This window comes from Perognathus longimembris, chromosome 3 (assembly GCF_023159225.1).
Source record: "Perognathus longimembris pacificus isolate PPM17 chromosome 3, ASM2315922v1, whole genome shotgun sequence".
Taxonomy (NCBI): Eukaryota; Metazoa; Chordata; class Mammalia; order Rodentia; family Heteromyidae; genus Perognathus; species Perognathus longimembris.
This window is the reverse complement of record NC_063163.1, coordinates 55,402,627-55,423,899: the sequence shown is the minus strand read 5'-3', so window position 1 is coordinate 55,423,899 and position 21,273 is coordinate 55,402,627. Positions and strand designations below refer to the sequence as shown.

Genomic DNA, 21,273 nt, shown 5'->3' with positions numbered 1-21,273 from the left:
AAGTAACTAACAATATGGAAATAAGATTTTTCCAGGTAACAGTATGTTTTTACTAAGTGTTTATAGTCTTTGTTTTCATTGAATTTTTCTGATCCATAAAGGAAACACAAACACACACACACACACACAGTCTATACATAAGGAAAATTAATGGAGGAAGATTTGGAAAAATATATGCTGGCACATTCATCTTTCACTTCCACTGCAAGAAAAGGATTAAAATAAATACAAAACTAAGTCAAACATACATATGGGCAGGTAAAGAAGTATAAATAAAAGGAAGCAACTGGGCTAATGTTCTAATGAGGAGAAATTTCTAGATTGTTATTCACCAATGAGAAAATGTTATCCATAGTTTTTTATTCAGTTTGAACATTAAGAGTTGTTATCTGTGGATCCCGCTTGCTGAAATGAATCAGTGTATTATAACAATTCAGAACATGTATTCCTATAGTTTAAACTTAATAATAGTTTTTAGCTTTAAACTACAAATGCATTTCAGAATTAATGAGTTTCAGGAAGAATAAGATATTCTATTATATGCATATACAAAAATTTTCAAGCTCCAATAGACCACAATGTCCTTATGTTCTTTATTCAATATTTACTTTGGAACTGCCATGGTAACAACTCAGTGACTGAGATCTTTTGAGGGATCAGGGTTACCTTAATCCAAACACCTGGAGGTGGTTACAGCAGAAGAAAAACTACATTGTCCTTTAAAAAGAATCTCAACCTTTTGAGAGAATCACAAAAGTATTCCTAACTTAGAGGGAAAAATTCTCAAAGAATAAATTAACCACTTCTCACTGTCTTTTAACTGTTCTTAGAAAACTTCAAGAAATCAGTTAGTTAAGGAAATGATCACAACTATGACCAAAGAAAACTTATTTTCTATGGTGCAACACTCTGGGCACAATACCACTTCATAATAAAGTATACAGAAACTAGGAAAGCATGAGGGAAAGGGTGACATTGTCCAAAAAGAAATGTATTTATTAAATGACTTAATGTAGTATAGCCCCTCTATATATCACCTTTAGAATAACAATATAAACCAATAAACAAAGCACACATAAAACCAGAAAAACCTAATTTCAGATCTTGTAAAATGAGAAAACTTACAAGTCATGATCTCTCAGGCCTCATTTTCCCCACTTGTAAAACTGATGGGGTTATTCATTCAATGTTGAATTCATGCTATATGCCAAAATCTATGTTGGCAACAAAAGCTTGTTGCATGCTTTAAGTAAATAAAGCCTTTGACCTTGCCCTTGCAAAATTCCTAATCTAATGAAGAGACCAAATCAGCATTACAACTGCTCTGAATAAACTTTCACTCTCAGCAAAGTAAAAAATGCTGCAGAAGTGTCAGTTGGGCAAAGCTCTCATAAAAGAAAAAATGAGTTGTTATACAGAGTAGAGTAGTTACTGCTTATAGAACAGACTTCATAAACAAGACAACAAAAAATGAGAAAGAGAAGACAGATATAAAGCAGATAATGCATGCAAAGGATATCAGACAAAACGAGTGGGAGGAAAGGCCTATAGCACCACACTTAGAAATCTGACCTTTAAGGAACAAGTCATTTAAACATATGGATAGGAAGTGGAGCTGTGGCTCAAGTGATAGAGCACTAGCTAGTCTTGAGCTGAAGAGCTCAGGGACAACACCCAGGCCCAGAGTTCAAGTCCCATGACCAACCAAAAAAAAGTATGTCACTTAAACATATGGATAAAGTCCCTTCTTCACTAAGACTCTGGGGATTGGCGATGGGCCTAATGAGAGGACTCCAATTTCTCTACCTTTTCATTTCAAGCTGTTAGTCTTTTCAAACAAAGCTACCAATTATCCCTGTTTTGATGCAGTCTGTTTTTTCCCCCTTTTTTTGTCAGTCATGTGGCTTGAACTCAAGGCTTGGGCACTCCCCTAAGCTCTTTTGCTCAAAGCTAGTGCTCTACCACTTTGAGCCACTACCAATTTCTGGGTGGTTAGTTGGACATAAGAGTCTCATGTAGACTTTTTTGCCCAGGCTGGCTTCAAAGCACAATCCTCAGATCTCAGCCTCCTGAATAGCTAGGATTACAGGTATGATCCACTGGTGCCTGGCTGCAATCTCTCGTAACTGATAAAATTGTAGATGTATTATTATTATAATTACTATTATAGTAAAACATTCTAAAAGCAAAACATATGAAGGATGATTTACTTCTGCTTGTATTTTATCAAATACAAACTCTGTAAACCTATAGGGTGTGAAAATTATTAACATGTATTAAATGTGGACTCCCTCCAAAATTTTTTTAATACTTTGTTCAAATAAAGCCTCACTATGAATATAAATTATCTAGAAGTTCCTTACTAGGGAAAAAAGTCTTCTTTACCTGTGTTCTGCAGGAACAGGAGGTGGCCAGACCACAGGATCTCTAAATGATTCATCTTGACATGACACGGGGAAATCTGGTGGCTTGTCCATTTTAAAACTTTCTAAAGTGCTGACGATACTTTTGACTTGTTCATATTCTTCCAGTAATTCCTGCCGGACCTTAAAACAAATAGCTTTTATGCTAGAAACAGTTAATGCTTACATGAAATGAAAATAATAAATTGCTTGTATTAATGTCATTCCAAGTAATTAAAACATACTCAAAAATACAAAAGAAACTAACATACACAGAAGGGCATAAAGTGGTTTTTACAAAAGACATACTTGTTTGCTTTTTCATTAGGGAAATCATGATATGGCTTTCAAAATGTAATTCTATTTCTATCACATCAAAGAATATGATGATCAATAATACAACTTAAAACAAGCAACTCCGTCAGCAGAAAGTTAACCACTCCTGGAAACCTAATATTATGCTAAACCCTTTTAAGAAACTTACAGATTCAAAAAACTTACCCCAAAATTGTCACCAGCAATGCCTAAACATGAAGTACTTATCATGAATGTCTAAACCTGAGGCACTACAATACTGTGTATTAAACTCTTTTTTCATTTAAATTCTTCTCCATCTAAAATCTGATTTGAGGAACCTTAAGTTTTTTCAAGTCCTGTGTAAGGTTTACTTTGAATCAAGATTTGTAGGATAAAAACTTAACTAAGCCTACCATGTAGAAATTGCTATGTTTCAAGGTCTAATCTCACACAAATTTCAAAAGTATAACAGATATATTAAAAAGTCTATTTTTTAACTAGGAAGCATATTTCATTTTAAAGCAGAACAGAAGAAAATTTCCCTTGTATTTAACTTGAACAGTCTATTGAAAAGAAAACATGAAAATCTACAAAACCAAAGAAAAATCAAGGTAAATTCAACTGCTACTATTTTCAATTATATAAAATTTCAGAACCCAAATGAAAGAAATGCAATAGAAATATAAATGCTTACTACTGAATATACACAAACTACCCTACCTGTGAGTATTACAAAGAATAGGGAAACTAAAAGTTTCAGCCTTAGAGACAATATGGTATTCTAAGCCAACATAATTTGGTAATGTTTAAGTTGGAAAAGGAGCCAAATTTACCCTTGAAACTTAGTAGTGGAAAAATTAGGAGAAATGCTTGAGAGGCATTAGCACATAAAATGGAAACTTCAAAGAAATTTTTTACTTTGTACTTTTAATTTTAAAGGATTTTAAGTTTTAACTGGGGAAAATATAATTCAAATTTTTATTAACTGTAACATTACATAATCAAGTTGTACATTCAAAAGACAAAATGTATTAATGCTTTCATTAGATTACTGACTCATTTGTATTTGGAAGGAGACTTTCAAGGAAAAGTTTTATGAAATGGGTAAAAATTACATGAAAAGAGGCTGGGAATATGGCCTAGTGGCAAGAGTGCTTGCCTCATATACATGAAGCCCTGGGTTTGATTCCCAAGCAACACATATATAGAAATCGGCCAGAAGTGGCACTGTGGCTCAAGTGGCAGAGTGCTAGCCTTGAGCAAAAAGAAGCCAGGGACAGTGCTCAGGCCCTGAGTCCAAGGCCCAGGACTGGAAAAAAAAAAAATCACATGAAAAAAATGAAAGGACAAGTAGAAAGACATTTCAAAACTCCATTGTCAAATATAACTAGATAACTGATCATAAAACTTTTAAATAAAAATAGATCCAATCAGAATTAAAATTATTTAAGATATACCTCATGAAACATATGATCAAAATAATATAAAATACTAGCCAGGTTACATATCAGGGTATTATTCAGAGCTATATTTGAAATATGGTCAGTATATTCCAACTCTAATCTCTCAAGCATAAAAGACTGTTGTGGTACTCATTCACTGAATACTTTAATATGATCTTACCTGATGCCATTTGCCTTTGATAGCAGGGTCTCTGACTGACTGGCAATGTCTCTGAATCTGCTGTATCACCCCCTGGTAATAGACCATTGATGAATCATAATTTCCAAGAAGTGCATATTCTCTTCCCTTCTTTGCATTGTCACAAATCTCAGCCAAATTCATCTTCTTTCAGAGACCTACACAATAAAATACAATTGACTTCTAAAAAGTTTTGGCAGTAACTTTAAAACACTATCATTCTTTAAAATATCTGTTCAAAACTACTTTTAATGTCAAAATAGTTACCTTCTACTTTTCAAGGTTATCAAAAACCATCTTATATTGTAAGGTTTGCTGGAAAGGAAACCCACCACATGGTTCAGGCAGAAAGGAGTTTATTGGGGGGAAAGCAAACTGCCAGCCCACATGTGGGGAGATAGAGGAGAAGGAAGAGGGAAAAAAAGAGAGAAAAGAGCAAGAGAGAGTAAGAGAGAAAAGGAAAGAGAATGGGGACTCATGTTGAGCTGTAGTATATAGGAAAGGCAGGCGGCATGGCCAGGTGGATTGGATGCGAGCTCAGAGAAGAGGGAAGTAACTGCTTCCAGGTGTGCCAGTTACCTGGGTAATGCAGGTACTAAGTGCAGACTTAAACAGGTGGTGGATACCTGCATAGAGCCCTCCTGGGGGTAGACCTTACAATAATGTTGATTAATAAGGAAAATTTGCAATTTTGGAAATACAAGTAAAGTCAAAAATATACAAGAAGATAACACAGAGAGAGGTAAAACAGCACTGGACTACCAATTTCATTATAGCTACATGGATTAGACACAAATGTTCTTGCTCATTTATAATTACCACAAGCCATATTAAGGTATAGTTTGATGACTCTGCTTTGCTTCATTTAATTTACTCTTGACAACACTGACATAAGTATATGAATATCATATAAACATGAACATTTCTGTTGTCAGTGGAAAATCAAATTTAAGGACACATACTGAAGAGCAGTCAATGGCAATCTATGTGGTGTCTACATGTATTGAATTGACCTACAACTGAAGTCTATGCAAAAAACTTTGAATTAAACTATGTAAACCTTTCTCTACCTCCCAACTTACATCTTCTACAATCCTGTCCTCTACAGCTTTGGGGTTGTACCAATAACCATCATCAATTTTTCTTTTCTATAAGATGCTAAAAACTATATTCTATGAACCTCTGGTTTCCACCAAAGTCCCCCAGCCCAGTAATTCTGACTTTACTACAATTTCCCAAAAATATTCCAACATTATCTAAGACTGCTATACAAAGGTACTGTCCTCCCAAGACTAGGAAGCATAAGAAGTCCAGAGAAACAGATGATGATCTCCTAGGAAAGAATCCAAACTACCCTTTTCTTATTTCCCAGTACAGTAATAAGTACACTTAGTGGAAAAAATAAAAATATTTCTCTATACCTTCCTGAAGGAATTCAATTTGGTTTAATAGTGTGATTCTTCCTAACTCTGAGTGTATGTACATACACCTACACATACACATACATACAGCTTTAGGGGGCTCAAAAAGGTTTCCTCAAAATTAACCATAACTAGTTCTAAGCATTTCAATTGATTCAAGCACATTCTCAAAAATAATGTTGCTTCCTTTTGTGTATTAGCATATATTTGCTCCTTATTTCAAGGACAAGTTCCTTGAAAGTATACTACTTTTATACAATAAGAAATTTCAGTATTTCAATAGATCTAGCCACAGGATACAAGACAATTATAAAAATCTTTTTTTTCAAGTAGAGAACATCAACACAAAATAATAAGGTGTGATGATTAATACCATCAACCTGACTAGAGTGAGACGTACCTAGGAGGTTAGTAAAGCATACTGCTAGATGTGTCTCTGAGGGGGTTTCCAAATAGGACGAACTAAGGCAGAAAGCCCTGTCCTGCATGTGGGGGGCACCATCCCACAGGGTGGACACCTAAAATGGAAGCAGTGGAGAAAAGGGAGAAAATCCACGAGGGCAGTTATCCCAGCCTTCTGTTTCCTGGCTGCTGTAAGATGAATAGCTCTGCTCTGCCATGAATTTGTTTGGACCACATGACTACAGGCCCAAATCATGGAAGCACCCCATCCTAGACTGAAACCTCTTAAAAGTGTGGGCCAAATTAAGTCCTCCTTGCTCTAACTTGTTTTTCTTCTCTGCTAACACACAAGGTTTTGTTATGGTGACTAAGCTAAAATGAACAAATTCAGTAGAAATAAAGCTGTGCCATAAGTTATATTCTTCTAAAGTCACTGTAGGAAAAATTAGCCTCAATTTTGCTAAGAAGCCCAAGCACACAACCATGCAGAATAAAAATATTCTTATGTACTAACAGATCAATGAACTTTTTCTGCAAAATGCCAGACAATAAATATGTAAAACTTTTGATGATTAATAAGGAAAATAGAGGATATCATGAAAGTACTTACAGAGTTAGGAAAAAAAATAATTTTTATTGATGCAATTTTTATTATATTGGCTGGGAATACGGCCTAGTGGCAAGAGTGCTTTCCTCGTATACATGGAAGCCCTGGGTTCAATTCCCCAGCACCACATATATAGAAAACGGCCAGAAGTGGCGCTGTGGCTCAAGTGGCAGAGGGCTAGCCTTAAGCAAAAAGAAGCCAGGGACAGTGCTCAGGCCCTGAGTCCAAGGCCTGGGGCTGGCAAAAAATAAAGAAAAAGAAAAAAGAAATTTTTATTATAGTAGTAATCACCTTCCATACAACACATATCCTAATGAGAATAAACTCTTTTTCAAAGCCAGACACAAGAGACTCACACTCATAATCCTAGCTATTCAGGAAGGAGAGATATAAGAATCATGGTTGGAAGCCAGATAGGGCAAGAAAGTCTGAGACCTCCTCCCCACAAGATAAAGTTCACTTCTGCATACACTAGTAGTGGCACTGTGGCTCAACTGGGAGAGTACTAGCCTTGAGCAAAACAAGCTCAGGGACCATGCCCAGGCCCTGAGTTCAAGCCCCAGAACAGACACACAAAAAAAAAATATTTTCAAGCTAATATTGTATTAAGAGTTTCCATTATCAAAATTAATCACAAATATCCATATGTTATTAGTGCTGATCTATAATACAAGCTTTATAAATTTCATTGTAGGGAATACAGCTGATGCCATGTTGATTAGGGAAACATGGTAGGAAATGTTGGGGGGAGTAATTAGGTCCAAAAAATTCTGCTTCTGTAATTGGCTTACTTAACTTGTTGCTTGCTCTATCTACTCCCTGCATCAACTTCCTACATCTGTGCCACACTTGCTTAACTTGTTTGTTGGGTGCTCTACCCCGTGTCAACCCCATACAGCTATGCTATGCTTTTACCTTTATAAACTCCAATTTGAGGACTGCTCGGGGTCACGGTGGCAGCTCCAGAGTCTGCACTGTGTCCCAAGCCAGTCAGCTTGCTTTTCACTGGCATAGTTTCAGCTCCCATGTCTATGTTGCATCCCTGGCCGGTCAGTTCGCTTTTTGCTTCCCCAATAAATGCATTTTTTTGCTTGACACTGTCTCTGAGCGGTGGACTCTTGGAGGGATGTGGAATATAGTTTATCTCCTCCCTCGAACCCCATAACAATTTCATCTGAGAAATGTCTTTTTTCAAAAAAGTACCAGTGAAATACTGCCACAAACAGATATGAAATCACAAGCATTTCTTTCAGCATATTCATTGTTGGGAAGACATTTAGAACATTCATTTTTCTCTTAGTGTTCTCTTTACCATGCTATTATTTTGTGAATTAATTACATCCAATCAAAGGTTGGATGGAAGTACTTCAACTGCACAGCTAAATGTAGGATTTTGTAACATAGAAATTATCTTTGCATTTGTATACAAGCACGAAAAATGTTGCTGAAACTACACTGAGCTCAGAAAACACATGGATGGCAACTGAGCAGGAATGGAGAGCTCACCTGTCTTACCTTTCGAGTATATAAAAAGCTATATTAAATGGTTTGATAGGAAGTGTGAAACAGTTGGCTATAGGAAAATTAAAAATTATTAAAATACCTAATAACCACTAAAGTATCAGTTTTGATATAGGCACTGGTTGGTGTTGCTATTTTAGGCTGAATCATTAATAAACAGTAAATCTGCCGCAAAATTAATGTCTAGATCTATTCAATATTCAATAATAGCAACAAGCAATTCCTCTTGTTCAGAAAAATTTTAATCTAAACTCAAAAGTCTGCAGTAAAGCCTTCCTACTACTAAACCATCCTACTACTAAACCATCACATTTCGGTGTGCTTAAAGCAAGTGAGGATACTCAGTTTCAATTTCTGACAAAAATTCAAGGAACTGACTGGGTAGAAGTACTTCATAGCTATAATCCTAGCTGCTCAGGAGGCTGAGGATCACAGTTCAATGCCACCTGGGCACACAAATCTGAGCGATTCATCTCCAACTAACCAGCAATAAGCCAGAAGTGGAGGTATGGCTTGGGGAGTAATACACCAGCTTTGAGCAAAAAAGCTAAGCAAGAGTGTGAGGTCCTGAGTTTGAGCCCCACTACCAGCAAACACATACACACACACACACACACACACACATACATTGAGGAATTGATAATGGCTGGTTCCATAGAGCAAGTTCTGAACACCAGTAGCTTCTATCACTAAAGAGATTCAAATATTCTACAAATATTCTAAGAATACAACGAAACCACAGACTTTCAGTAACCTACATTTCCACAGCATGCTACCATGTCCAGCTAAGCTTATTTCCATTCACAAAATTTTATAACAATCAGTTCTGACCAATCTTAGCAGATTATACTCATTCAAGGTGGTATGGAATTAGTGGCTTTATTATGATGATGAGAATGATGATGTTGATGATGCAGTTTTACACAGAGATTTCAATTCCATAAGTCAGCTTATGAGTACAATGCATCCTGTTCAATGTCCCCTCTTCCACCATTCTCCTCCATTAGTGTTTTCTGGAAAATATTGTCTGTAGCTGTTCCAGACACACTAGTCATTCAGACTAATTCTTCAATAACTTCAAAACCAGCATTGACTTTTTAAATAAACAACTGAGTAGTACTTCTAATGTCTGCCAACTCATCAAGAGCCAAGGAAACCCATTCAAAATTACTTTCTTTCTTAATTGATTAATAATGTTCTCAATTTTTCCAGCAACTGTTCATGCCAACAGGCTAATAGTTCTAAACAAGTTTATTTTCTCCAGACATAGTTCTGTGCCTGCTACAATCTATAATTTAGTTAACTCACACCAGAAGTAAATTACTTCTTGGCTTGCCTAACAAATGACCCACTCAGAAATTAATACTAGGAGCTAGGTCGTTTTCTTTTTGTAAATTTTGTTGGGGGAAAAATTCTAGTAGACTTTATTTCTTTTTAGGTTTTCTAATTTTTCTAACCATTACTTTTTTTCTTATGATTTAGGAATCCCGTGATGCAGTGCCTAGTTGTAATGTCAATGTATGTTGACAGTGCTCAGGCTTGAGCACAGTCCCTGGGCTTTTGGGCTCAAGGCTAATTCTCTACCATTTGAACTACAGCTCCTCTTCCAGCACTTTGGTGCTTAATTAGAGATAAGAGTCTCAAAGACTTTCTTTTCAAGGCTGGCTTCAAATTGTGATCCTCAGATCTCAGCTTCCTAAACAGCTACCATTATAGACATGCGCTATTAGTGCCTGCCTCTGAATTTCTTTTGCACACAATTTAAGGGCTTCTTATCTAATTTAATAACCCATACCTAAGTGGACTTCAAGAGTATAGTATTCTAAATGTATCTTATCATCTTTTCTGTTTTGACATGACAAGTACTACCTTGAAAATAAAGTAACATTTACAGTGTAAAGTACAGCATTTGAGACACTGCTCATTCTATGATGCAACAGTACAAAGCCATGAGGAGGCCATGTAGTCTTGGACATTGCTACTTAACTCTACTATGCCAGCATAAAGCAGGCACCGGCAATATACAAGTATTCCAATACAACTTCACTTATCAACACTGAATGGTCAATTTCCTTTAATTATCATATATCACAAATAGCCTTTTCATGTCCTGAATCATTTTAACACTGTACCAATCATTCCTAGTTCATGAATCATTCAAGAAGAGCATGCTGAATTTGGCCCCTGAGTTGCAGTCACTGATGAAAGGAAAAATATAATTTTTAAAATACCAATGAAATAACAGAAAAACACAAAATTTTTCAATGTCTCCAAAAGTAAGATTCTTGAGGCAGTTCAGTAAGATGAGTAAACTTCTAGTAAGTTTGGCCAGGAAAAGGGAGGAAAAAAATATTATCAAATTTAGAAATTAAGTAGGGCTATAGCACTACCAATCTTAGAAACATCACAAAACATAAGACAGCTTAATGAATTGGACAAGTTCTACAATGGTCATAACACATCAGACTTGCTGGGAAAGAAATGAGAATCTGATAAGCCCTATATCAATGAAATTGCATTTGTAATTTAAAACTCACATACACATATATTCCCAAAATATTTCAGGCCCAAATGGCTTGGTTAGTGAATTCTACCAAGAACTTAGTGTTTGAAAGACATAAAATAGATTCTTAGGAAAGTGTCTCAGAAAACAAGAGTCAAAACCAAAGACATTATAAACCCTTTACATTTTAGATGAGTCAGCAATACATAAAAAGGATAATCCATTAAGGCCCAGGTTTATGGAAAAAATTCAAGATGGTGAAGGAGAAGAATAATGATGGATTCAGATCAAGATGTATTGTATGTATATAAATGGACGTGCTAAAATGAAACCCCTTTGCACAACAAATTGATGCTAATAAAATAAAACATTCAAGATTGTTTATATTTTAAATCAAGCATTATATTAAGAAAATGTATATCATGCAAACATCTCAACAAATACAGAAAAAGGATTTTAAAAGTTCAACACAAGTTAGGTTAAGAATGCTTAGCGGGGGGGGGGGGGGGGGGGCTGGGAGTATGGGCTAGTGGCAAGAGTGCTTGCCTCCTACACATGAAGCTCTCAGTTCGATTCCCCAGCACCACATATATGGAAAATGGCCAGAGGGGGCGCTGTGGCTCATGTGGCAGAGTGCTAGCCTTGAGCAAGAAGAGGCCAGGGACAGTGCTCAGGCCCTGAGTCCAAGGCCCAGGACTGGCCAAAAAAAAAAAAAGAGAGAATGCTTAGCGGGCTGGGAATATGGCCTAGTGGCAAGTGTGCTTGCCTCCTACACATGAAGCTCTCAGTTTGATTCCCCAGCACCACATATATGGAAAACGGCAAGAAGGGGCGCTGTGGCTCAGGTGGCAGAGTGCTAGCCTTGAGCAGGAAGAAGCCAGGGACAGTGCTCAGGCCCTGAGTCCAAGGCCCAGGACTGGCCAAAAAAAAAAAGAATGCTTAGCAAGCCGGTGCTGGTCAGGCCTCTAATCCTAGCTACTCAGGAGACTGAGATCTAAGGATTACCCATTCAAAGGCAGCCTGGGCACTGAGACACCTATCCCCAATTAATCACCACAAAGCTGGAAGTGGAGCTGGGGCTCAAGTAGTAGAGTGTCAGTCTTGAGCAAAAAAGCTCAGGAACAGTGCCCTAAGTTAAAGCCACAGGAAAAGCTAATACACACACAAAAAAGTGTGTGAGTGGGGGGGGGGGGGGGAACATGAATGGACTAACCTAGCATTGTATGTATTGTGAAAGAGTGAACGCTATTCTCCCAAGACCAAGAGCAAAGCCATGACATGTGGTCCCACCCATTTGAGTCAGTATTGGAACTCAAGACACTAATCAGTGAGACAACACAAAAAATAAAGAGCATACAGATTGGAAAGGAAGTAGAAATACTTTTACTCACAGATAACATGATGGTTAAGGACAAAATCCCAGGGAATCTACATATCTCATACTAATAAGTGAACTCTGAAGGCCACAGGATACAAGGTTAATACACAAAAATCAACTATACTTGTACCTACTAACAACTGGGAATTAAATTCACAACACTAAAATCATTCAAAAGAATTATACAAATCAACTGTATTTGTACCTACTATAACAACTGGGAATTAAATTCCCAACACTAAAACCATTCAAAAGGATTACACACTCAGAAATAAATTTTAAAAATATGTACACAATCTGTAACCTGAAAATACCAAATACTAAGAAAAAGCTACTCAAAGTTAATAGATACACATGTGTGTATTTTTGTGAATTGAAACACTGAATTGAGTAAGATATCGATTCTCAAAGGGAGCCTCAGGCTCAATGTAATTCTACCAAAATCCTAGAAACCTGTTTTGTAAAAAGCTGACAAGTTGATCCTAAAATGTATATAGAAACATAAAAAGCACACAGTAGATTAGTTTTGAGAAAGAAGAGCAAAGCAGGAGGACTTTCACGATCTAATTTCAAATTTTACTATAAAGTTACAGTAATTAAGACAGTGTGGGAATGACATATACACATATAAACCAATGGAACATCTTTAGAGTCCACAAATACACCTACACATATACAGCCAATTGGTTTTCAATAAAGTTGCCAAAACAATTCAATAAAGGACAACCGTTTCCAATAAAAGGAAATTCTAAAACCAGGACCAGTAGTTCACTCCTGTAATCCTACCTACTCAGGAGGCTGAGATCTGAGGATCATATTTCAAAGTCAGCCCAGGCAGGAAAGTCCACGAGACTTTTACCCTCAGTTAACCACTAAAAAGCTAGAATTGGAGCTGTGGCTCAAGTGGGAGAGCACTAGCCTTGGGGGGAGGGTAGGGGGGTGGAAGCTAATTACACCCAGGACCAGAACACACAAAAGAAAGTACAAATTAATGTCTTGTAAATTTTAGGAAATTTTCTGAAATACATCGCTGATAAATTTCTTTCTTTTTTTTCTATTTGGCTTTTGGATTTTTGTTGTTGTTGTTTGTTTTGCTCCGTTTGTTTGGAAATTTTCTCAAGTTGATATTATACTCCTTCTCTGGATTTTTTTTCCCTTATTTGTGTGTGCAGAACTCAGGGTCTGGGCACTGTTTCTGAGATTTTGGGGGGGGTTTTGTTCAAAGTTAGTACTCTACCACTTTAGCCACAGCTCCACTTCTGGCTTTTTTGGTGGTTAATTGGAAATAAATGTCTCATGGACTTTCCTGGCCAGCATGGCTTTGAACTTAACTATCCTCGGATATCCTGAATTGCTAGGATTGCAGGCATGAGCCACCAGTGCCTCACTCCCTTTTTATTTTATTGAGGTATATAATTTACATAAAGTACACAAGTCTTAAGTGTACATACAGCTTAGCTAAATTTTACATTGTGTAAATACATTTAATTAAGATTTTGCATATCCCCCAAAGACCCATGTGTAAAGCGTAATGCCTCCGCTTGGCACTAATAGGAGGTGGAGAATGTTTAAGAAGTGGGGCCTAGCGGGAGACCGTCGGTCACTGGGGCATGCCCTTGAAGGGATCTGTGGGATACCAGTCTCTTGCTCTCTCCATTCCTAGAAGTGAGTGAACAGGATTCCTCACTTGCCATAATATACTATGCTGCCAAAAGCCCAAAGCAATGAGCTAATCACTCATGGACGGATTATTTCAAGACTGTGAGCCAAAATAAATCTTTCCATTCTTTACGTTATCTCAGTTACTTTGTCACAGTAATCGAAAAATTGCCTGACACAACTGTCCAGTAATAGCCACATCAAAGCAGAGAACATACCAGCTCCTTAATGAGTCCCCCATGTCCCCTCTCAGTAAATACTTCTCCTTACAGTAATTGTTATTCTACCTTTTGAATATCCTTTGTTGAGGATTCATACAATGAATTCATAAATTAACTTTTAATATACAAGTTGATGAGTTTTAAGCAATGTATAAAACACATAACTACCACCACAAGGGAGGGAAAGAACATTTCCATCATCCTGTCAACTCCCTCTTGACATTTCTCAGTTCATCCCCAACCCTCACTTATCACTATAGTTTTCTGCATATTCTGGTGTTTGGCTTTTTTCATCTAATGTTTTTCTGTGTATTGATAATTTGTTGCCTTTTTATTGTTGAAAAGGGATGTAGATAAAATTTGCTTATGTACTCATTTCCCTATGAGACACTTTGCAGGAATATACACAAAAGTACAAGACACAGTATTTTTTACTGAGGTAACATCTAAAATTGCAAGATACAATGAAAATAATCCACCATGAGACAGTCACATGAAACAACACACATCAGAATTATGACATTATCTAAAGCACTTAAAATTGATTAGATTACATCTAAAGTACATGCAAAACTATATAGACAAGGAATTTAAAATGAGTAAGTGCACTTAAAGCCATCTAAAGTAACTTCTGATGTTAAAATATATTCTGAAATAAAATGCAATGGACTGGCAGAATGCTAGACATAAATGAAAAGAGAATGAATAAACCATAAAAGAGAGCTATAGAAATTGCCCAGTATGCAACATAAAACACAAGGATAAGTAAGGAAGATTAAGAAATAAATACAGTAGGCCCGAATCTACTATGAGGGCTATGTATGGCTCAAGTGAAGCCTTAGTTCAAACCCCAATAAAGTCCATTAGTAATCCAGAAGAAAAAAGTAAGAAAGAGACAATATTTAAGAATATCATGGCTGGGACACTCCAAAACTTACAAAAGGTCATACTTCTCACTTTCAAATAATTTTTAAAGTAACCAAGAAAAATGATTATTTACAAAAGAAAAATAAGTATGTTGACAACTAAAAGAAACACTGGAAAGCAACATCAAGTGAATGTGGTTAATCTGGTGAAGGAGAAGGGGTTTTCAACCTAGAATTATTCACTAAACCATACTATTGGAGTTTATGCTTTATAAAGGCAATATAAATACGCAAAAAAAAAAACCAGGAGACCACAATTTTTTAATTGTGACCTCACATAAATGATATAATTTCACTAATCCTGAATTCTGTCTATGGAAGAAAGAAAATAATATTGCAAGGTTTTTGAAAGTTTAAGTATATACTTATATATAAATTATATACAGATAACATTAGCATCACTCCTGATACATATTCAGTGTCAATATAGAGAAGTGAAATAGCTAATGTTTCTTCATAAACAAAAATTAACTCACTTAATTTTCATTTTAAGTTCCTAGAAGCTATAATCTATTTTAACCATAGCCTTAAAATTTACACTATTTTTAAACCTCCTTTAATATAAATTAGAAGGTTCTGTGGGACTTTTAAAAGGTCAGATTAAATCTAAAGTAGATATGAAATCTTATATTAATTTCTAATACTTAATAATAGTTCTCTTACTTTGAGTTTATCATGTATTCAATAAATGAATTTAGCGTCTTCTTGTAATATTTGCTGCTGACATGATCTAAGAATATTGCCCTATATAGAATGACCTGAGTTGTATATCTTCCAGGGAAGTTCTATGCTCCAAGTAAGCAGAGCTTAGCTCACATTTATGGTCAGACCAAGAAGAAGGAAAGGTGCTGCCTCCATCTGGCTCCTGATAATCATGTTTCACTCTTCTCTAACTCTGGTTCCAACCTGTCCCCCCAGCTACCTCCTTCTTGCCTACCTCCCTGTCTTCCCACAGCCTCACTCTCTCAGCTGTTTCATTCATAGCTGGCACTCTACCACTTGAGCCATGTCTCCACTTCTGGCTTTTTGCAGGTCAAATGGAGGTGAGAATTTCTCAGATTTGTCTGCCTGGACTGGTGTCAAACCTCAATCCTTGCAGTAAACTCTTCAGTAGATGGAATTATAGTGAAAACCACCAATACCTGGTCCTACCTGTCTTTAAATCCACTACCCCCCCACAACACAACACAATATACACAAAAATACAAGTGTTTTCTCCCAACATCCTGGAATTATCTGATGCTAAGCCTAAATATACCATTAGGAAACATACAAAAGAAAAAACTAGAATCCAAGTACAATTGGGTTTCTATCATTTTTTTTTTTTTTCAGGGAAGTGGAACTGTGGCCCAAGTGGTAGAGTGTTGGTCTTTGAGCACAAAAGCTCAGGGACAGTGACCAGGCCCTGAGTTCAAGCCTCAGGACTGGCACAAAAAAAAAGGGTTGGAAATATGTCAATGGCAAAATATCTGGTTAATATGCAAAAGGCCCTAGATTTAGTGCTCAACACTGGAAAATAAAGAATATAAACATAACAGAATTTCCTAGATATTTCTTTAAAAAAAAAAAAGAAGAAAAATGTTTTTCCAAACTGACTTCATATGAGTGATGTCCATCTAGTTCAGTTATACTTCCAATACATGAGGCTAAGAAAAAGGTTCTACTTTAAACTGTTTCATTCTGACATTTCCATATTTCTCATTTCTTTGAATTTTTAACTTTTGATTTAAAACAATGAAGCAACATCAACTGTAGCAATGTGAACTGAACAATACTACCTGAAACAGTAGAAACAAAATAACAAATCATTTATTTGAGGGGCTTCATCTCAGGGCCTGGGCACTGTCAAAGCTAGTGCTCTACCACTCTGGGCCACACCACCATTTCCAGTTTTCTAATGGTTAACTAGAAATAAGAGTCTCACAGACCTGGCTAGCTCTGAACCGTGATCTTCAGATCTCCCACTCTTGAGTAGCTAGGATTACAGGTGTGAGCCACCAGTGCCCAGCTTATTTTCAGCCTTTTATTCTATACTGAGATCTACCAGTAGGTCTGTTTCACATATTTAAAATGTTTCTCCCAATGCCCAAGTCCAATTTAGTTTATACAATGTATATTATAAATATAACCAATTAAGAAAATAGTTAACAACATCTCAATGCATGTGAATGTCTGGTTTGGGTTATTTTGTGGCACAAGGATTTGGGGCCTCAAGGTCATCAGCTGTGTTCTACCACGTATGCTACACTTTCAGCCCTGGTTTTTGCTGGAGTCTCATGATCTTCTGTGTCTCGGCCTCCTGAGTAGCTAGTCTAAAGATATAAGCTGCTGGCACCTGGTGTATGTTTTAATAGCAATAAATGAATCTATTTTATGAGTACTTATCAAAATAGGAAACTGAAAAATCACATATCTTTCATCTCTTTACATGGAACAATACTCTGAAGAACTTGCTATAAATAATGGGAACAAAAACATAACTTAATCACAGCTCACAAGTAAGAGCAGGTTCTGGCAAGATTAGTGGTTTTTTTTTTTTTCATTTATTTCCTTACTTGATATCATGCCTCAAGTACTTTAGCTATGGAAATAAAAACAAATCTAGTTGTATGGTGTTAAAACCGTAAATGTTTCTCAGAAATTATCATGACAAGAATTTCTGTTTATGCTCTAAATCTCATGATATCTTTAAAATATAGCATATGGTTAAAAAAAAAAAAAAGTATCTCTGCTACATTGTCCCAAGATGACAGCTTAGACCATCAGCTTTAACTTGAATGAACCTGAGGCTGAGATCTGGACCAAGGTTCAAAGTCAGCCTGGACAGAAAAATACTCCATACTCTTCAAAATAACTAGCAAAAAAGTAGAGCTGAGGCATGGCTCAGGACTCAAGTGGTAGAACACTAGCCTAGCAAGCAAGCCAAATAAATGTGAGGCCCTGAGTTCAAATCTTAGCCAAGAAAAAAAAGAAAACTTCTAAATTCAATTATTCTAAATTCTAATCTCTTTCTACATTGCAAATTATCCTAAGTTCTATCATTCAAAACTACCTAAAAGATTACCCAAATGCAAAACACTCGTTCCTACATCTACTCTTTGCTTGTGCTACTTGCCCATAACATTCCTCATCCATTCTTCAATGTAAGTTTATTCAACTTTCTTAACACAAGTCAAAAGTTACCATTCCAAAGATGTCCCCTGACCACAGACAGAGACTGGGGCTTGAACTCAGGGTCTGGACACTGTCTCTGAGCCTTTCTGCTCATGGCTAGCACTCTGCCACTTGAGCCACAGCTCTACTTCCAGCTTTTTGGTGGCTAATTTAAGAAAAGTCTCACAGACTTTCCTACCTAGAATAATCTGGAACCACGATCCTCAGATCTCAACCTCTTGAGTAGCTACTAGAATTACAGGTGTGAGACACCAGCACTTGGCTTCACAATATGACATTTGGCAAGATCTCAGAACTCTTCTCATTTTCACTGGGAGAACTAAATAAAGGCTTTCATTCAAAACACTCTGTACCATCCTCAGAGACTAAGTAATGTCATATGGTTATCCACTTCCACTAAAAGTATTATTGGTCCACTAGCAGGATCACACATAGCTAGTCCTTACACACATCACACTATTGTGGTCACATGTAGGACGACTACCTTCTCACCATAGGATAAGACCACTACATGACATAATAGCTTGCCAGAAGTACAGACTAAGTGAAAAAATAAAATACTTGAAATTGCTACACTACTTTCAGTGTATTCTTTTTTCCAAAACAGTCTTACTAAATGTACAGTGTCTCCTCATGCAAATCTGTACCTTAGCAGGGTGTTGGTGGCTCACCCCAGTAACCCTAGATTCTCACAAGGCAGAGATGTGAGGATCCTGGTTTGAAGCCAGCCCAGGCAGTAAGGTCCATGAGACTCTTACCTCCAATTAACCAGCAAAAAAAGAATAGAGTGAGCAAGGGGGGGGGGGGAAGGGGAGGAAGAGAGAGAGAGAAGAGAAGAGAAGAGAAGAGAAGAGAAGAGAAGAGAGAGAGAAGAGAGAAGAGAGAGAGAAGAGAGAGAGAGAGAAGAGAGAGAGAAGAGGAGAGGAGAGGAGAGGAGAGGAGAGGAGAGGAGCTGTGTCTCAAGCAGTACAGCATTAGGCTCAAGTGAAAAAGCTAAGGGACAGCACCCAGGCTCTGACCTCAAGCCCCAGTACCAGCACTAAACAAACAATAAAACTTTACTTTAAAATATACAGAGGTCAGCGTCATTTTAAGTGGTAGAAAAATTATTTTACAGCGCTCTTGGTCTTTTTGTGTTCATATTTAAAAATATACATATACCAAAACTCACAATACTACAAACAACATCCCAACTTATTCCATAAAAATACCAAATTTTAGACTCGTTATTGAAAATCTGTAAATGACGCCTTGTTCGTGTTTTTATCACCAATCCTTGAGTCAACATAACTTCAAGTCATTTCTTTTTTGAAGAAAAAAATCGAGAATAGCATTTTTAAATTGCGAAAAACACTAGACTAAGCAAAGAATATAAGTAATACTATGCTCTGCATATATATGTATATATACACATACAGAGAGAGTCTGTACTTTAAAAGTGAATAGCCATTTAAAGCTGTTAGTCTTCCAAATAGAATCAGAATGTGTGTAGACAGTGGTCAGACTGGAAAGTTGAATCTCAATAGATAAAATGCAAAAATGCAAAACGGTAATATGTAATATTATATATCCACATAGCACCAAATAACAACAGTATCTTTGATACACTTCAACACTTAGCCTTTACAGCCCTATGAGTAATTATTAAGGGATGGGTTTAATCTGTCAATACCTCTGAGCTACTTTAACACTGTTTAAATACCTAGAAGTGAACCTATCGGGGAAAGCAGAAAGGCCGGTTCAATCACGGTTTCTGGGTCTCGCATCAAAAGTGTGCCCATACATACGGTTCTGCACCGAGAGGCGGCACCCTGGGAAGGCCCAGGTCCCACAGCTGGGCGGCGGCTCCTCCCCGACCAGACCCGCGCAGGGCGGTGGCCGGCAGGGGTGGGGCCGGGAGCGCAGCAGTTCGGAAGGCCGGTCCGCGTGGCGGAGGCAGTGTCTCACCTCCGCGTCCCTCTCCCAGCGTACACAACCCAGTTTCACGACCACCCAGGAGCCCCCTCCAGACAAAGGCAGAGGAGACATTCGCAGTCTTTCGGTCCGCTCAAAGTTTATCAGGCTCCGACCGCTCAGCTCTTGGGCTTTGTAGTTCCCCGATGCGGAGTCACCCCGCCAAGGCCGCGAGCGCCGCGAGCCGCCGAACTACAATTCCCAAGATGCCGCGCGACCCAGAGCCCGCTCTCCCGTTCCCCAGCCTCACTCAGCATCCCTGCCCCTCCCCCGGAACTCCGCTGCGCTGGGCCTTTACGTTCCCGGCAGGGGGGGAATGGGCGGAGTTGTCAATTTGAACAACCCCCACTTCCCTGACCTCCAGTTCGCGCGAGTCCCTCAGCTCCATTACCTAAGGTGTCTCACTGGTCGCTGGACCTTCGGCGACGTGATCTCCAGGTGGGGTGGGGGTGGGGGACGGCGCTTAAACCGCCGCCGCTGCCGCCGCAGAGTCCGTTAGTTCGCGACGTGCGTGAAAAGGCGGCGGCGGCCGCCGCGGCGTACGGTTGTCACGACAACTGGGCACGCGCGCGCGGCGCTCTGAGTCAGCTCTGGACAGAGCCTGAGCGGCCCGCTGGAGTGGGGAGGACGGGCGAGTCCGAGGCTCGTGCGGGCGCGGAAGGGTACGGTGGCGTCGCTGGGGCGAGGTCGCCTGGGTGCTGCTGCGGGCGTGCCTAGGCGCCCCGTCCCAGTGCACTGGAGAAGGAGCACCTAGCTTGGGGCGATGCAGCTCCCCGCCCTCGCTGGCCCTGCCGGGGGTGGGATGCGTGGCGTCTGTGCAGGCCCTGGCGTTTCCACAGCGGATGCAATGCGCGGCCTCTCTCTTCCCTCTACTCCCCCGCTGGGAGAGTGGGAGAGAAACGAATCCTTCCAGAAGATGGAGTGCACGCACAGGCCTTCGGGATTATTCAGGTTTTAGAACGTGCAAGTGGCAGGGGTCTGGATTGAGTCCGGAGCTGTCATTTCTTGAGCAGTCATCTGTGGCCACCCCTCGCTCGTCCCTGTACTGTAAACTGGGGTTCACTAATGAATGTGGACTTGTAAACCTGCTTACCTTCTTTCCCTGGCCTAATCCTTAACGTTTTAATCTGCAAAATGAAGATACCCTCTGAGAAACAAACGGCCCGAT

General features: G+C 38.4%; 1 protein-coding gene across 5 annotated transcripts in view; it reads right to left on the bottom strand.

Moving 5' to 3' along the window:
* Katnal1 (katanin catalytic subunit A1 like 1) overlaps window positions 1-20,592 on the bottom strand; it is a 66,810-nt gene extending 46,218 nt beyond the window's left edge. Inside the window, exons 1-3 of one of the 5 annotated variants that reach the window (XM_048341570.1) lie at window positions 20,497-20,592; window positions 4,323-4,498; window positions 2,386-2,546 (exon numbers count right to left, since the gene is read on the bottom strand). In XM_048341570.1, coding sequence (XP_048197527.1) covers window positions 2,386-2,546; window positions 4,323-4,484 — 323 coding nt within the window. In that variant the 5' untranslated portion in view covers window positions 4,485-4,498; window positions 20,497-20,592. Of the gene's footprint in view, window positions 1-2,385; window positions 2,569-4,322; window positions 4,499-19,939; window positions 20,304-20,496 lie in introns of those variants that run through there. The other 4 variants (XM_048341569.1, XM_048341568.1, XM_048341571.1 and 1 more) reach the window with 4 other exon arrangements.
* Window positions 20,593-21,273: the final 681 nt, after the last annotated feature.